Source organism: Stegodyphus dumicola, chromosome 5 (assembly GCF_044657685.1).
Source record: "Stegodyphus dumicola isolate Sdum_Otavi_A_Nest chromosome 5, ASM4465768v1".
NCBI lineage: Eukaryota > Metazoa > Arthropoda > Arachnida > Araneae > Eresidae > Stegodyphus > Stegodyphus dumicola.
The window spans coordinates 229864232-229881805 of NC_140772.1; the positions used below are offsets into that span (position 1 = coordinate 229864232).

Below are 17574 nucleotides of genomic sequence, written 5' to 3' on the forward strand. Positions count from 1 at the left end.
GTCGCGAAAAAATCTCAGTAATAAAAAAGGGTCAGGATTGAAAAAAAGTTTAAGAAGCCCTGATCTACAGTGTAACTACGTAAAAGTTTTCTTTTTTGGATCTGAAACCGACATCACAATATAACTTTTGAGAAATAGTATTTTATTTCTGTTTGTTCATATGTAAAAGTGCACCGTACTCATGGATAAACTGATTTTATGACTTTTGTTCTTTCTTTAATTCAGTCTGAACTTGTTTCAATACAGCTGTAACAATATTAAGAACTTATCCTATATGTTTAACGTTTCTAGATTTTGTTTACATTACCTGCATGATAAAATATTTTATTGCGGTAAAGATTGTCACCCCAGTTTGATTTAACATGACTTTTCTGCACACTGAATATTAATCGAGTTTCGATGTTTAAAATCATGCTTAGCAAGTAACATCACATTACATACGAATGTATGATCTAATCTGAATGCAAGTAACATCACGTTGGGTTAAATATCTGTTGACCTTTATTCTTGAGCCGATTTCAAGCGAAAGTAATTCTGTTGTTTTGTTCTTGAACGTTATTAGATAATATCTATCAAATATGAAGCCGGTTTTTATGTAACTACTGAAATAGCAAGATGAAGATAATTTTTTATTGTTAGAGTCATTGAACAAGGAAGTTCATTCCACAACAAAACACTGACAATGCATTAGCATAATTAAACCAGAGTTTCTTAAACTGTGGGTCGCGACCCCCCATGGGAGTCGCGGGACTTGCAGCAAGGGGTCGCCAAAAATTTTCTTCTTCTTCTTCTTCAATGGCCAGACAGCCCAGGATGGGCCCTTGCCTTCCTCAGAATCGAATTCCAAGCTCTTCTATGCCTGGCCATGTTATGTATTTAGGCATTCATATATTATGTATTAACGCGGCAATCAAGTAATTATGTGTGTATTTATGTGTGTACCTATGTGTTAAATTACTTCGGTCTGTATGAATGAACATGTCGCAAATGTATGCTTCTATCTACGTATTCAGTTTTCAGGTAAGGTCGTATTTAGTACTCATATGCACACATACTTAGTTCTCAGGTATTTATGTACTTAGGAATCTTTTTATTATGTATTAAGTGGCACTTTTGTATTTATGTATCTACGCTATGTGCTTAATTAGGTCGGTCTTATGAATGAACATGTCGCAAATGTATGCTAACATTTATGTATTCAGTATCCAGGTAACGTTGTATTTAGTACTCATGTGCACACGCAATTAGTTCTCTCAAGTATTTATGTATTTACTTGTTATGCATTAAGTGGCATCTATTTATTTATGTGTTTAATTAGGTCGGTTGTATGAACGAACATTTCGTTCATACAACCAATGTCTGCACAATGATATCAAACGAATGTATTACTGCCCCTGTTCTGTCATGTAAGCATTTTATTGGAGTTCAATATACGCTGGGCCCGGTCACTTTGGACGGGAGTCCACCCCGTTGGCATTTGGTCGGCACGACTGCTGACGGTACGGTCTGGGCGTTGAACAGGACGTCCTGTGCGTCGGGACAGGGCGTCCTGTGCGCGGCTCGCGTGTGGCCCCTCAAGCCGGACTCTAGATAAGTAGATAGACGCTATACCAATTGACCATCGTGGAAGAGGGATGGTGCCCACGCCCTCCGTCACTTATCACTTATCCCTGGCCATGGACATCCAATTGGTTATTTTTAAAATTCTTAAGTCTGTTTCCAAACAGTCGAGCCACCTAAGTTTAGGTCTCCCTCTTTCTCGGGTGCCGAATGGTCTGGCCGAGAAGATGTTTTTAGGTACTCGATTTTCATCCATTCTGCACCGCCAAAAATTTTAGCAGTTTTGATATTTCTTAAACTTTAAAAGGTATTTCTCCCGCCTTCTTAGCATGCCTTCGTAGTGTAGTGGTGTGCAGGCTGGGCGCGTATTCCAGAGGTCCGTGGTTCGATTCCCGGGGAGGGCGTTGCTCATTTTTTATCTCTCTTACTTTCAAAAAATACGTAATGTCTCTACAACGTATTATAATAATTTTACAATTATCAAATATTTTTAGACAATGTATCTGAAAATAGATAAAGATAAGAAATTACAGACAAAAAAGAAACGAAAACGTTTTGACGCATTCTTTTTATAATATAAACGTTCATTTTACTTGCTTTGCACATTTTGTCTGTTACTTATTTAAAATTTTCACATTGTTCTATTTGTTAAAATTAGAAATGAAAGTTAGTGACCTAAAACTGCAATAATATATTACTGTACAAGTGAAAAAATTGACAGTTTCGCTCACGCGTGTGTCGGATTTGCACTATGCTAAGGGGGGTACAAAATTTTCGGAAATATTATGGGGTCCTGGGGTAGCGAAAAAACCTCATTGATAAAAAGGTTGTCGCGAATGAAAAAAAAAGTTAAAGAAGACCTGATAGGCATATCTGTAATTTTCAGTTAACGTCTGACAGTAGATTTTACAGGACTTCTACTTCGTAAGTTGAAGCGATTCCTGCAAATGTTTTAGCTGTGCAACATACCGAGTAAAATTTGGGTAACCAAGACAAAGTATTTTACTGTAATAAATTTAAACTATTGCATCTGCATTCAGTTTTTTACAGATTTGATTCGATTTACTATATGAATTAATCATTCGGTCGTGGCTAGAGTTTGTAATGTATGCTCATTTTTGAGGCTCTCAAACAGGCGTTTATGGCACTGGAACAAAGTGCTAAAAGAATTAATTTATTTGTAAACGAAAATAAATATTTACCTTGCTTAATGTAAGACTTTCAACTTAATCATTTAGAATTGGCAATTATAAATTTTAAAAAGTTAACAGTTGTACTTATTTGGGAACGGAGATGAATAAAAAAAATATGGCCGTAGAAGTATATAAAAAATCATTGCTTCAAATAGATGTGTTCATACCCTGAAGAGTTATTTAAAATCCAGATTTCTTAAATTAAGAACTAACTTGTTTCTCTTTACAAAAGTCTTATAAGATTTGTCTTGACTTACGCAGCAGAGACTTGGGGTAACTTTAATGATGAGGAAGCTCTGGGAAATTATGAACGAAAGATCTTACGTTGCATTCTTTTTAGGGTCCAAGTGAATGGATCATGTAGAAGATCTAATTTAGAAGGTCTATAAAATTTACAAACAACCTGATATTGTAAAATTCGTCCAATTACAGACTGGCTGATTAATTAAATGGGCTGGCTAGAATGAATTAAATTAAATGGGTTGGCTAGAATGAATGAATATCGTTGCTGCTAGAAACTTTTTCTGGCGAAGCCTATTGGAAATAGAACTTGAGGAAATAGAACCCTCTCTAACTATTGGAAATAGAACCCTCTTTAAGAAGAGTTGATTACGTCGAAAACGATCTTAGTATATAAGGTATTTCTCCCGCCTTCTTAGCATGCCATCGTGGTGTAGTGGTCAGAACGCTCGACGCGTATTCGAGAGGTCCGAGGTTCGAGTCCCGGCGAGGGTATTGCTCAGTTTTCATCTCTCCTGCTTTAAAAAAATACCTGATGTGACTACAGTGGCGCTGGAACAGGGACAAGGTACTGAACGATGATTCTCCACCACCAGAATTTGCCGACAGAGTCTCTTAATCGCAAAGTCCTTTAAAAGGGGAGTATATAAGGTATTTCTCCCACCTTTTTAGCATGCCTTCATGGTGTAATGGTCAGCACGCTCGACGCGTATTCGAGATGTCCGAGGTTACAGTCATTTTTCATCTCTCCTGCTTCAAAAAAATACCTGATGTCTCTACAAGTATTTTAAAGGTTAAAATCTAGAAAACAAAAATAGATATGCCTGGAAAAGACTTCTGGAGTAAGCCAGGACACACTTCTTCTTCACATGACGGTAGGCCGTCGAGTCATTGAAAACGAAGAATCGTTTTTGAAGGAACAAAACTAATGATATTTAATATTCAAAATTTTTATAAAATTTTGTTATGGAAAATATCGTCAAAAGATTTATTTCGCTTATTAAAGTATAAAACCAAATGAGGGACACGTATTATTAACGATTAACAGCAGGCAAATGGTAATCCAGCGATCATTCTTTACTCAGGCTAAATTATATTCCTTTTCCATAATTCGTGATGTCTTGTGATGATTCTATAATTCGTGATTCATTTGTGATGAAAAATTATCGAGAAGGATTCTTTTAAACTATGTGAGTGCCAAAAATCGCTTACAGAGTTTTATCAGTAGTAATTATGATTTTCCTTGGCATCTGGCAATGATCCGTATTTCATTTGTTTTTCGCCATTTATAAATGAATTCGTTTTTGATGAATAAAGTACTATCGTTTTGTCGATTTTACAAAGTTATGAAATGTGATTGAATAGATAATTCGTTTTCTTAATAAAACCTCTGTTACAAAACTAGTATGAAATGTTAGTAAAAAAACCCTTTGAAATATTAAAGGAAAGGTGAGAATGCGTCGAAGATAAAACAAAATGATAAAAACTATAATGTTCCTCGCTACTTTGTCCATAATAAAATGTCGAAGAACCTTGTAAACTGAGTAACGAATTATCGCTACCCTTAGCGCTCCGTTGGCTCCGCTACGGAGCCGTCCGTCATTTGTTTCGTAACTCCGTAGGCTCCGCTGCAAAGCCCAACGTTTTTAGCATGATTAGGATTAAAATGTTACGGAATCGTCGGCGTTGGCAATTGTTATCTGTAGTTAAAACGCGCTAAGTCTGGCTAGTGTTACAATTGAAACATTATTTGACCCATTTTATGGTTAGAAACATGAAAAAACATAATTATTGTGATGAGAATGTAGAGTTGAGGGATAGTGAAGATGGGTTTGATTTTTCTTGTTAGAAGATATTGTGGAAGACAATATTGATTATAATTCTGACACTTCAAGTAGTGGTTCCGAAATGATACTACCAAAGAGACGACGAATGGTAGTTATTGAGAGTGAAATCGAAGAGTCGCCGGAAGACTTAGATGAATGGCGCGATGTCACGGAAGAATTAGATATTCCGGATAGAATCCATTTTAGTGTATCGCTAAAGGTCATTGGACCACAAATTCCTACAAATATTGGACAGCCGACACAATATTTCAAATTATTTTTCAGAAACCAACTAGTAAATGATGTTATAAAAGAAACTAACAATTACGCAGAAAATGTTCTAAAGAATAAAGAAATATGTAGTAATTATGTTTGGAAAACGTGGCGTACGGTGGAAGAGGATGAGTTTTGGGCTTTTATTGGAGTTATTATCAATATGGGTACGTTACCCCTGGCGAATATGCAGGATTATTGGTCAGTTTAGGAGAATAGTCACATCCCTTCCTTTGGTAAAATATTTACAAGAAATTGATTTATGCAGATAGTCTGGATGCTGCATTCCGCTGCGAAAATGTGCCGAAGTTACTGGTAGGCAGTGGTACAAAAACGTGCAGATCGCTAAGGGTTAAAATACCCTTTTATTCAAAGAAATGATTACAGTTGGCCCCTTCTCGGCCTTACAGGCTATCACCTCCCCGAATTATCAGCTTTTAAGGTGGCACTGGGGAGGCAGAATTTAGGAATCGTAGAGATTGCACCGGGCAGCAAAACGTCTAGGGCCGACCTGAACATTTTACTGTCCCAAATTACTTACACTCCGGTGGGGACGGTCTTGGAGATATGGGCAGCAATCATTCGCTGCTTGGTGTAGCGCCACTCGTGTCTTTTGGACCCTGTGGGCTGTCGTTGGACTTGTACAGTAGTGCGACGGAGCAATACCTGACTGAAGTTCTGGTGCTCCGTCCACTTTTCCCTGTCTCTGTCCCTACCCCAAATTACCACCGCACGGTGCAGCAGCAACAGTTTTGGGGCCGGTCCTGGGAATTTTCACCATGATCTTGGTCATGAACTCTTAGTCAAAAATCCATCAACTACCGCTCCTCAAGTTCCATGTTTACGTGATACGACACCGTGTAATTTTTTCTTTTTCTTGTTTTCTCAATTCAAATTCTGGAGCCTTTAAGATCTTTCTGGAACCAGAAACGTGAAAAATCATCAATGAAATCCTCAGGATTCGAACAACTGATCACCCGATCGCTAGCCTCACGTGCTACCAGTTACATCATGACAGCACACACAATGAAGTGTGATAATTCCTTATTAAACTGTCGCTTCTTGATAACCGTACTAAATCTTTTATTACAATTACAGAAAATTGGAATAAAGGTTGTTCTTATATTATTGGATTTTATTGATAAACTTGTAGAGACATTAGGATATTTTAAACATAAATCATGAAAAATGAGCAATGCCCTCTTCGAGACTCGAACTTGGACTTCTCGAATACGCGCCGAGTATGCTAACCGTTACATCACGAAGGCATGCTGAAGGAGGGAGTAAATAACTTATATACTTCTCCTTTTAAAGGGCAACTGAGGATTAGAGGACCCAATCGCCAAATCTTGGTAGTGAAGAATCATCATCCACCACCTTTGTTTTTGTTTCGGATGCCACTGTAGAGTCATTAGGATTTTTTTTCCTTTTTTTTTTTTTTTTTTTTTTTTTTTTTTATAAACAGTGCCCTCGCCGGGACTCAAACCTGGACCTCACGAATTTGCGCCGAGTGTGCTAACCGTTACACCGGAAGGCATGCTGAAGGAAGTAGAAAATACCTTACATACTCCACCTCTTAAAGGGCGACTGGGGAGGGAACCCAATCACCAAATTCTGGTGGTGAAGAATAATCATCCACCATTTTTCAACTTTAGCGCCACTGTAGAGACGTTTGGTTATATTTTGATGCAGGAGATGTGAAAAGTGAGCAATGCCCTCTCCGGGACTCGAACCTGGGCCTCTCGAATACTCGCCGAGTGTGCTAACCTTTACACCACGAAGGCATGCTGAAGAAGGGAGTAAATACCTTATAAACTGAATAAACTATTAAACTTTCCTTGTGAGTTTTATTACATGGGCTAGGGACACTTTTAACTCAATACTTTCCGGTTGCCTCAATAATAAAACCGTTACAAGTTTAACTTTTTACTCTAAGTTTATATAACACCTAAAAGAATAAACTATGATTAGGTACAAATTATGACCCTAGCTCCTGTTGGGTAATATTTTGAATTCTGTCCAATTTTACATGCTCAAAATTCTTATATTTTATAATCATATCTATTCGATGAAAGTTTAGAATCGTACGTTATATTAGCTGAAAGTTTAGAATCGTACGTTATATTAGCATAGCGTACGTTGAATGCATTTGTCTTAAATTATGACTATAAACATAACTTAAACGGCTTCGTGGCATTTTTCCCGTAACTGTTATTCTCTGATAACATACGGTAATTTAACAATCCATAGCTTGTTAGATGATATAAAATTTTTAATAAGAATTTCCTTATCCAGACGTCAGATTAACCTTTTAACAGTTTCAGCTGGAGATGTCAAAGCGAATTTCAGAAACGCTAACTTTAAAGCAAAAATTTCAGGTTACTCTTGTCATTCCATCCAATTCCAATAACTCTAGTTATGTTTTTACTTCCTTGTACGAAGTTTAAAGGAAGTTTTGTAATCACGAAAATTAAAAAATAAAAATATCCATTTTGACCGCTATCAAATGCAATTTACGATGTTTTCGTGTGACATCTGTACGTAAGGGCAGAATAAAGGACACTTTTTCCCAAAACGGATCGCAAAAAATATTTAAAATGGATTCAGAAGAGATTTTTTTCGTGACGTCTGTGCGTACATACGTACTTATGTAACATCTCGCATAACTCAAAAACCAGTAGCCCCAGAACGTTGAATTTTTGTATATAGGACTGCTATAGCATGTAGTTGTGCACTTCCCTTTTTGGTTGCAATCGCCAAAGAGTAGTGAATAACAAAGTAAAGTAATATATATGAGTTTTTTTATTCTTGTAAGTTTATATTCTGAGTTTTTTTATTCTTTTTACCGAACTCAGTTTTTGTATTCTTATATGTTGATAAATTGTGCATTTCTGGTTTAAAAACGATTAATTATGCTGTTCTTATATTCCGGATAAGGTTTTTAAACCTTTAGTTAATCTGCATGCAGTAGTTATAGAATTATCAACAATTTAATAGATGTTTAAGTGCGACTAAGCCTAATTTTTTTACCATACCAGCCATATTTGTTTTCATTTCAAACTTAGCAGAATTTTGAATTAAGTCAGGGTGTGCACCTTCGGTATCTTTTTGCCGTTGCCGAGTGGGACCAAAAGTAAACTTTCAGTTTTGTCCACCGAAACATCTGCTTTCTTCCCCTATGGTCGCATTGCTTGTTTTTGCGTAGAAATTCTAATTTTTGTTGTATGTTTGTTTTAGTTGTAAAAGTTGTTTTCCAAATTGTTTTAACTATATTTGATGTTTCCTATTTTTCTATATTTAGCAATTTTTAATAAAGCTATTTTGAGGTTTTATGTATTTTTGCCTTGTCGCGAAGTGTGAACTGAATTAATTGAATGATAAATGTATCAGTAATGGAATTCGAGGAAATAAAGGCCCACCAGCGGCCGAGCGTTAAAGTCTCTAAACACTGGTATTTCGGTCCGAGGTTTGAATTCCGCGAACGGGCTGGCTGCATGGATGTTTTCATGGTTTCCCCCATGTGTAACGTGTATAATAGCCAGTTTCCCTTAGAAAGTCCTCCACGAAGGCATTCCTTCCCTTAGACAGATAGCCCTAGTGTGCTTTGCCATAATTAAATACACCACCACCACACCGAGGAAATAAGTTTAAATGAAATGCAGAAAAAAAAAATGTGTATAATCTAATATTCCGTACATGGAAGTCACGGGGTGTACACATCATATTTTTCATTTAAAGAGGAGTAATACTTTTTCTCCCCTTCAAATAATGATTCGCAGGTATCTTGTATTGATGTTTTGTAGTGTATGCTCTAAAAGAAAATATATCGTTACCATTTTCTTAAGATTTCTGTAGTGAATTTTAAATAATTTCTCGATTTCACGAATATGAGCAATGCAAAAACATTTTTCCAGATGGCGCCTACTTTTAGAAGATCGTCGCTGTTCACGTTTGGGAGAAGCAACATCCCCTCACGAATGGACATGCAGACCAGCGTCTTCTCCAGAAGATGGACCACAAAGAGCCCTTCTAGGATCTCGAGGCCGAAATCCACGTATAACTCGTCGAACTGAGGTTGTGGTTGATGAGAGAAGCCGCAGAATGGGTGTAAAGTCAGCCGCATATCCCTCGACTCGACCAGCTCCTCCATCACGTGTAGCTGTAGATGTCCATGCACCAGAAGTAGTCGTCTTGGATGTAAGTGTATTAATGCATCTTAGTTTATTTTTTAACCTTTTTTGAGAAGCAAAGTAAGCCGAGATAAGTTTTACTAGCTATATGTAAGCATTGCATTTAACACTTTGAAGACCAAAACGCCCCAGACGGCCTTTCATTCAAACGACCACAACCGCCCGAAACGTCCGAAATTCCGATGTTGTTTTCTTCCTCTCTTTAAGGTATGCAGTAGCAGGTGTAGTTTCCGCAAATGCATTGTATGAGTTTATTGCAGACAGCTTGTCCTAAAAGTATTTATTTGTGGTTTCTTTTCTTTATTTGTAAGAAGTCGAATCGCTCTTCTTTGTGCTGAACGTTCGGTCCGAGGTTCGAATCCTGCGAACGGGCTGGCTGCATGGGCATTTTCGTGGTTTCCCCCATGTGTAACGTGTATACGAGCCACTTTAGCTTAGAAAGTCCTCCACGAAGGCATCCCTCACTTAACTCTTTGCGGCACAGTGTATCCGGTCTGGACACACCTGAAAATTTCCTTCTGTACGCACAGAAAAATTGAATGAAAAATGATTCAGGTTACTAGTATATTACTCTGAACCTTCTTTATTTGTAGTAGATGGCAGCTCAACACAAACCAGTCCATGTATTTTAGCCATGTTTAGTTTTTTAAAACTCTCTCATTTTTCAAGGAAATCTTCCAGATTTTTTTTAGGGTATAAAAAGAATTGTTTGAAAAGAAATTTCTGCGTTATTTTTTTTTTTTATATGTATGCTAATCTCCTTATTCTATATTAGTTTTAAATTTTTACCTTGAAATCTTGCCTAAAATCAAACGGACCGTGCTCACCGATAATCTGGGACAACTGAGAGTCTGTATTCCTTGTTTCTCCGCATCTCATCGGTCAGTTCATTGACAACAATGCTCGTTTCAGCGCTCTTTTCAATCAGTGTGCCACTTTGGACACACCGACAGAATTAAGTGCTATCTTCACAAAATTTTACTTGTATACTCCTCTAGGCCTAATTAGACTGCCTACATTTTTTTTTTTTTAAATTAAAACTCTGACTTTAAAAGGTAGTGTGCCAGAAAGGGTTAAGGCAGATAGCCTCGAGTGCTCTGCCGTAATCTAATAAAACAAAAAAAAAAAAAAAAAAAAAAACTTTGTGCTCTAATAGATGGGGTGGGGAGGAAATTGCTGTGACCATCGAAAACCATTTCGGGCGGTGTGTTTGTTGCTGTTTAGATCTATTCATAGTTTTAAAATTTTTGAACACGTTTATAAGGTATGTAATATTACATAAAATTGTTATTACACATTTGCCTGTCATATTTGTTTCGTTAATAACATTTTTTCAAAAATTGAAAAAAAAGTTAAGTTTTTTTTTAGTATTTTTCCTATTTTATTTGATATCAATTCTAATGTATTTTTTACTTAAAATTAAATATTTAAAATATTTAAAAATGAAAATTCATGATAAAACTTAACGACTAACTGTCTAAGAGAAGGTGTTTTTTGAGCACATTTTAAGAACAACCACTGAAGACCCGTGCAGCCTGTTCATTCCCCGGGGTCTGAACTCCGGTCGAACAACAAATGTGAACATTGACCGGAGGTTCACATTTGTTGTTCGACTCGAGTTCTTGTCTACTGATGAGCGGTTCTGTCGTCTGCTACTGACGGTCTTGTCTGCCGATGGGCATTAACTGACTAGCTCGGATTTCCCCCCGCCGTCAATATCTTACGCGAATGTGAAATATTTCGGGTTAGAGATATCCACCCCGATAGTCTTCCACCTAAAAGCATATAATGCCCCTAGACTTTTGCTGTTGTAAGTTAGTTATTCACGAGTCTTAATAGTAGGTACACCTTGCCCCCCCCCAAAAAAAGGGACAGTTCTATATCTCCCAGGCTCACCAGCGGCCGAGCGGTAAAGTTAAGGAGGTCGCCGAATGATAATAAAATTTTAAAAGATTTTTTTTTTCATCAGTCCTTCTGTTGAACGTTTCTGGATATCTTAATCGTTTAACAAAAATGTTTTCCTTTTTAAGTTCGCCCACCAGCGGTCGAGCGGTAAGTCGCTGAACACTGGTAGTTCGGTCCGAGTTTAGAATCCCGGGAACGGGCTGGCTGCATGGGTTTTTCGTGGTTTTCCCCATGTGTAACGTGTATACGAGCCAGTTTCCCTTAGAAAGTCCTCCACGAAGGCATCCCTCCCCTTAGGCAGATAGCCCTCGAAGCTTTGCCATAATCAAACACACACACCATATCTCCCGTTCTGCTGGACCCGATTGTCGAAATTTAACTTGCGTTTTCCATGCCTCGAAAACACGACTAAGGATATATATATATATATATCGTTGTTCTAACATAGGTATTTTGACACAAAATTGGATTTTCATATTGGCGCTTTTGAAATTCGGCATATTTTTATAAGCGATAATAAAACCAAATGTGGTTTACGCACTTATTAAAAGTATTTCAAAGTACGAACCATGACCTTTTTTCCGCTCGTGCGCAAGGAAAATAGTTTGCTATAAATTAAGAAGTTCGCCATTATTCTTGGCGCAGACTAAAAAAAGGCGCAATATCTAGGCATAATTTGAGTCGTAGAATCGAAATATGGAAAAAAACTGGTATGTCATTTCACAAAGAGTCCGGTTATGTGTCAAAATACTTATGTTAGAACACTTCTGTTTATAAATCTAATGTATATCCTAAGTCGTGCTTTCCAACATGGAAAACGCAAGTTAAATTTCGACAATTTGTCTAGTACAACGGGAGATAGAGAACTGTCCTCCCCCCCCCTTTTTTTTTTCTTTGTGTGTGTGTGCAAGGTATACTTTGATTTTGTGTGTGAAACTAACCGCAACTCGTTACTGTACTGAGCATTTTAATGAGAGGATTTGAACTATTCAACGCATTTATGAAATTTGAATAATCAACGCTATGTATAAATGGAATCAAATGAATCACGAATTCTGTAGCTCTAGAATTGGATCTCTTAAATAAATTTCAAAAGGTGTGGAATCGCTTTTAAAAGAAAAAGACGCTATAAGTTATAAATTTAGCTCACTCATTTAGTTCAAGGTCAGAATGAAGCTTAACCTTGTTTAAAAAGAAAAATTTGCTACGTGGGCAAGTGTTTTACGGCATTTCTAACCTTCTCTCTAAACGTAACAACCTGGTATAAATTTTTACTGAAAAAGAAATCATTGGAAAAGTTTAATTAATTTTTTAACAGTTAGTCGACATTTTGATATCTGCAGCAACATTTATAAAATGAATTTAGCTGAAAAAATCCGTATTTATTTGTTTTCCTTTGCTTCACTTTCTTAGTATTCTAGTGCTTTAGTTTCTTAGCATTCCAAGCTGACTTTCATCATTTGCTTTCTGTTTGTAGTCTGTCATTTTTACTTTCTTGCACAATGTAAATAAAGTATTTTAATCGCGAAAAATTTCGGGTAGCATAGTTCAACGAAAATATCCATTTTTACCGCTTTCGTGTGCAATTTATCGATGTTTCTGCGTGACATCTGTAAGTAAGGACAGAATAAAAAACGCTTAATTATAAAAGTGAGTTCAGAAGAGAGTTTTTCATGGCGTCTGTACATACGTACGTATGCATATATCTCGTATAACTCAAAAACGAGTAGCCGCACTACGTTAGAATTTTGTAGATAGGACTGCTATAACATGTAGTTGTGCACCTCCCCCTTTGGGTGCAATCGTCCGAGCCAAAAGCATATAAATATCTATATATATATATATACCCACTCTGTTACTCAGCTCTCTGAGCTCATTTTTTTTATTCTTGTTTTTGGTAAATTGTGTATTTTTTGCTTTCAAAATAATTTAATTATGTCGTTATCTTCGGGTTAAGGCCTTTATGCCTTTAGTTATTCTGCATGCAATAGTTTTAGAATTATCAACAATTTAAATGTTGTTTAAGTGTGGCTAAGCACAATTTTTTACCATGGCAGCCATATTTGTTTACATTTGAACAGAATAGTAAATTAAATCTTTCTGCAACTTCAGTGCCTTTTTGCCAAGTGGGACCAAAAGGAAACTTTTAGTTTTGTGCATCGAAAAATCTGCCTTCTTGCCTGCTGGCCGAATTGCTTGTTTTTGTGCAGAAACTGTAATTTTAATTGTAATTTTTTCTAATTGTTTTAACTGCATTTAGTGTTTTATTTAGTCTATATCTTTCAATTTTTAATGAAAATATTTTGAGTTCTTATGTACTTTTGCCTTGCCACGAAGTGAGAACTGAATTAGTTGACTGAGAAATATATATCTAATGAAATTCTAGGAAATAAGTTTAAATGAAATGCAGGAAAAAGTACGAATAATTTAATATTCCATACAGAGAAGTCATGTGGTTTGCACATCAGCTTTTTAATTTTAGTTTTTACGGACTATTATGTTTTTGCGTTATTCGTTCTGAGTTGTTTCAAGAATTACCTCATTTTCCAGTGATAGACACTAGTTTTTCTATCGTTTCTTTCAATAAAAGACATTTTGATGCGTCCACAAAGTCATTGATTTTGTACCTTCAGGGAATTGAAAGTGTTTGCTTTTCAATAAACTGCAGCTGGAAATAAATTTTAAATATAAAATTGTGTAAATTTGTTTCTTTACTTGTTTTTCAGGACACCGAGCCACCTCCTCCGTATGAAGCAATCGGCTGTTGAAAGACATAGTTACTATATGTACGAACTGCCTTACTCTGCATTTTTCAACTCTTAGAAAAAAGTATGAAAGTCTGATTTTATAAACTACTTGTTTCTAGGTCAACAAACATTCTGAGAATCACACTGGACTTGTTATACTTGTTACACTTGGACGCAACATTATTTCAGTTCCTTTATGTGTGTGACTTCGGCGTCCAAAAAGTTTGCAAATACAGTAATGTATGAGGATGTAGACTGAAAATAAAGAGCCAAAATCATACGATTCATTGCTGTGCCTTTAAATGCACTGTACAATATTTATTTGTGCATTTACGTACAGATCATTGCTGATAAATTTTTAACATTTGAGGCAAATCTATAAATCATGCCTCGGAAATATTTTTGTTACCTTCTTATTAATATTTAATTAATTAAAATTCAATATGTGCCTTCTCTCGTTTTTTTATTCGAGACAATTGCTTCACCCTCAGCATGACTTAGATTCCATGTTTTGTGTTTGTACAAATAGTCAGTTGGAAGCCAACAGTATAAGCGCTTTTATTTTATGTCTTGGACCAGAAATCTATATTCCAATGGAAACTTACTTCATGTAAAGAGTGTAAATTATATTACATTAACTCATAGAGAAAAACACTTTTATAATTGTAACTTTAAAGAAAGAAAAGAAAAAGAAATAGTGAACTCGAATTGTGGCAACTTGAAAGAGTAGTTGTGAATAATAAAAAAAAAAAAAAAAAAAAAAACACCTGAATTATTTTTAATGTACTGCGTTTTTTGTATGATGCATAATAAAGATTCTAAAAATTGTGTTTGTCTCTTTCTTAATAGAATTCAGCAAGATATAAATGATGAAAAACGTGAACACAGAAATAGTTTAAACCAGCAATTCTCAACCGGTGGTACGTAAAGAAACAAAGTATCTTTAACTATTAAATTCAAAGATCTCGTGAAGAAAAAGAACAATATTTAGAAATTTCCTGTGATCGAAATCTAACTGAAGATTTCAAAAATGACCGAACTTGTTAACTTTCGGCCGAACCGAAAAAAAGAATTTAAAGGCATTTGAAATAGAGCTATTAAATTTTCATTGCCTTTTTGCACAACCTATTTCTGTGAACAAAGATTTTCTTCCATGTTATATTTGAAAAATCAGTGCAGAACAACATTAAAATTGGATTCTAATTTACGATCAGAACTAAGTGAAATAAGACCAGGCATAAAGAAATTGATCTCTCTTAAACGGGCCCAAATTTCACACTAAAATTTAGAATTAAAATATAATAACTTAAATTTTGATAATTAAAATGGTAATCAATTTTTTATCTAATATTTTTTATGTGTGAATATTTAATACAAACAGCCAATTGGTTGTGCAAATGGCAAAATGTATATTTTTTAATATTTCTATTAAGGAACTGAAATATAATCATTGTAAAATATAGTGCTAATAAAGGTTTTCAGTTTTTGTTTAGATGATACGATTTAGCCAAAAGGTTGAGAACCGCTGGTTTAAACTCTCATACCATTCCTACGTTACATCATATTCTCCTTACTTATTGCTGAATATTTGTTATATTACTCGCAGCTATATAGACTGTCATCAAATGTAATTAAATTTTGAGCATATAGTACATGTTGAAAATGTGCTTGACCAGGTTAAATATCTAAAGCACAAACAGCAATAGGCCAAGCCATCATGGTCACAGTTCCGAGTGTCATGTTTAAGTAAAAAAGTACCAAAAGTTAGTAAATGATTCTGGCATGAGAACAGTCCCACCATAAGAAGAAGTCCTTTATTGCAATCTTAACTCACACCCGTATCGTTACAAGGATATCAGATTATGACAAAAAAACCTTGACAGACAATGGTTCTCTCCATCATGATTGAATATAAGTATGAATCAACTTACCGTTTAGGACTATTAAACGAATAGCGACTACACTGATTCCAATTTCAGAGAACTTGATTTTGAAAGCGGAATGTTTTCATCTGCGCATGAGATACTGTCGAAAGGTTTTTGCAATATAATGCAGTGTGGCCGGACTTAAAAGTTTATGTATCATTTACAGATTAGGCGAATTTACACATGAAGGTGCTTTCGATGAAAAGAGTTGTCATGTGTGGGCAATCTCAAGCCCATACATTACACATCCACATGCATTCCAAGAGCAGTTCTCCATGAATATTTGAGTGAACATTTCCTAATTGATCCATAACATTCAACCATAGGACTCGGTGGCAGATCCTATTGCATTTTTCTGGAAAATCTTTTATCAGAATTGCTTCAAGATGTTTAGCGACTGTCGTTCATAATCACTTGTTACTTCAGCATAATGGGGTTTTAGTCCATTTGAGCACGGATATGAGCAAATGGATTCTAGTCTTGGGAAGTGATGGATTTGCCATGGTGAACCAGTTCATTGGCCACTCTGTCTTATTTATTGAGTCTGGATTTCTTCTTATGGGAATAGCTGAAGGCCTTCATTTATGAAAATTCAGTTGATTCTATTGAGGATATCATCTCTGAGATAGGCTGAATAACAGAAGGCTCGGTTATAGGCTGAATTGCGGTTGTACGTATGTGAGAAATAACTAATGTCTTACCAAGCAACACCATTCACGACGTTGACGCATTTATGTTTCATCTCATATCTTATTTTTTAACTACTTATGCGTGTGCCTCAAGTCCTCACCTGCCCCCATATGTCCCCTACGCAAAAAAACTATTCACTGTAGTGTGCATGAGTTCTGAATCATCCTATATACTTCTTTCGTCATCTATTAACTCTGTTAATGATGAGCTAGATTTCGATTCTTTTCGTTTAAAAAGTTAATCGTTAATCAGTTTCATTATTAAAGCATCTGATAGCCATTCTTTCAGTTCCCTTTATTCACATTCCCTTGAGAGCGTCGTTTGTTGATCTGAAAAAAGTAGCAGCCTATTAATTTATGCCGAGGCATGTACTACAGATATGTTTTTCATTCTAGTGTTGTAATGTATTGTTCTTGCTGTTTTCCAGCTCGAAGGATTCAAGACCCTTAAGTCTTTTCGTTTTTTGTTATCGCTTAAACTGTTGAGTTTTCCAAACTGTTAACTAGAATATCCTTCAAAAGGCCAATCACTACTACCAGTACTTCTTAAACACAGGCCTGTCTACTGGAAGCTGGAAGTTTAATGACATCACAAACCGTTGGCTATCTCTTTGGATCTCCAACTAGATAGCCCCATCGGATGGCTAGAAAGTTCGAGGAATTTCGTCCTTGGTCTTAAAAGGATGCGTTAGTGAACTACAGCGTCGTTTTAGTAGGCTGAGTGCGTGTGTGTTTAATTTAATTTTTTTTTTTTTTTTTTTTTTTTTTTTTTTTTCCGGGTTGCATTAAGCCTGTGAAGTATTCTGTGCCGCTATGTCGAGAAAAGTTTGATAATGGTCCTGAAGTATCACTGTAAAAAGTTTCTAAGCAGCCGGATTTAATGCAAAAATGGTTAAAATTCACACTGCGAGAAAATTTTACTGCTTCGAAGTATTCTAGAGTAAATTAAGTCTAATTTGAAATTAAAATTTATTAACGTATTTGTTTTTCTGCAGAAAATCACCAAATGTCGCCAAGGCCCATCAG

At 35.9% G+C, this 17574-nt stretch overlaps 1 protein-coding gene across 2 annotated transcripts in view; it reads left to right on the forward strand.

Annotated features, from left to right (window-relative positions):
* LOC118182711 (uncharacterized) overlaps positions 1-14698 on the forward strand; it is a 71742-nt gene extending 57044 nt beyond the window's left edge. For both annotated transcript variants that reach the window (XM_035352097.2, XM_085817758.1), the window contains exons 3-4: positions 9007-9289; positions 13914-14698. In XM_035352097.2, the coding sequence (XP_035207988.1) occupies positions 9007-9289; positions 13914-13955 (325 nt within the window). In that variant the 3' untranslated portion in view covers positions 13956-14698. The remainder of the gene's footprint in view (positions 1-9006; positions 9290-13913) is intronic.
* Positions 14699-17574: the final 2876 nt, after the last annotated feature.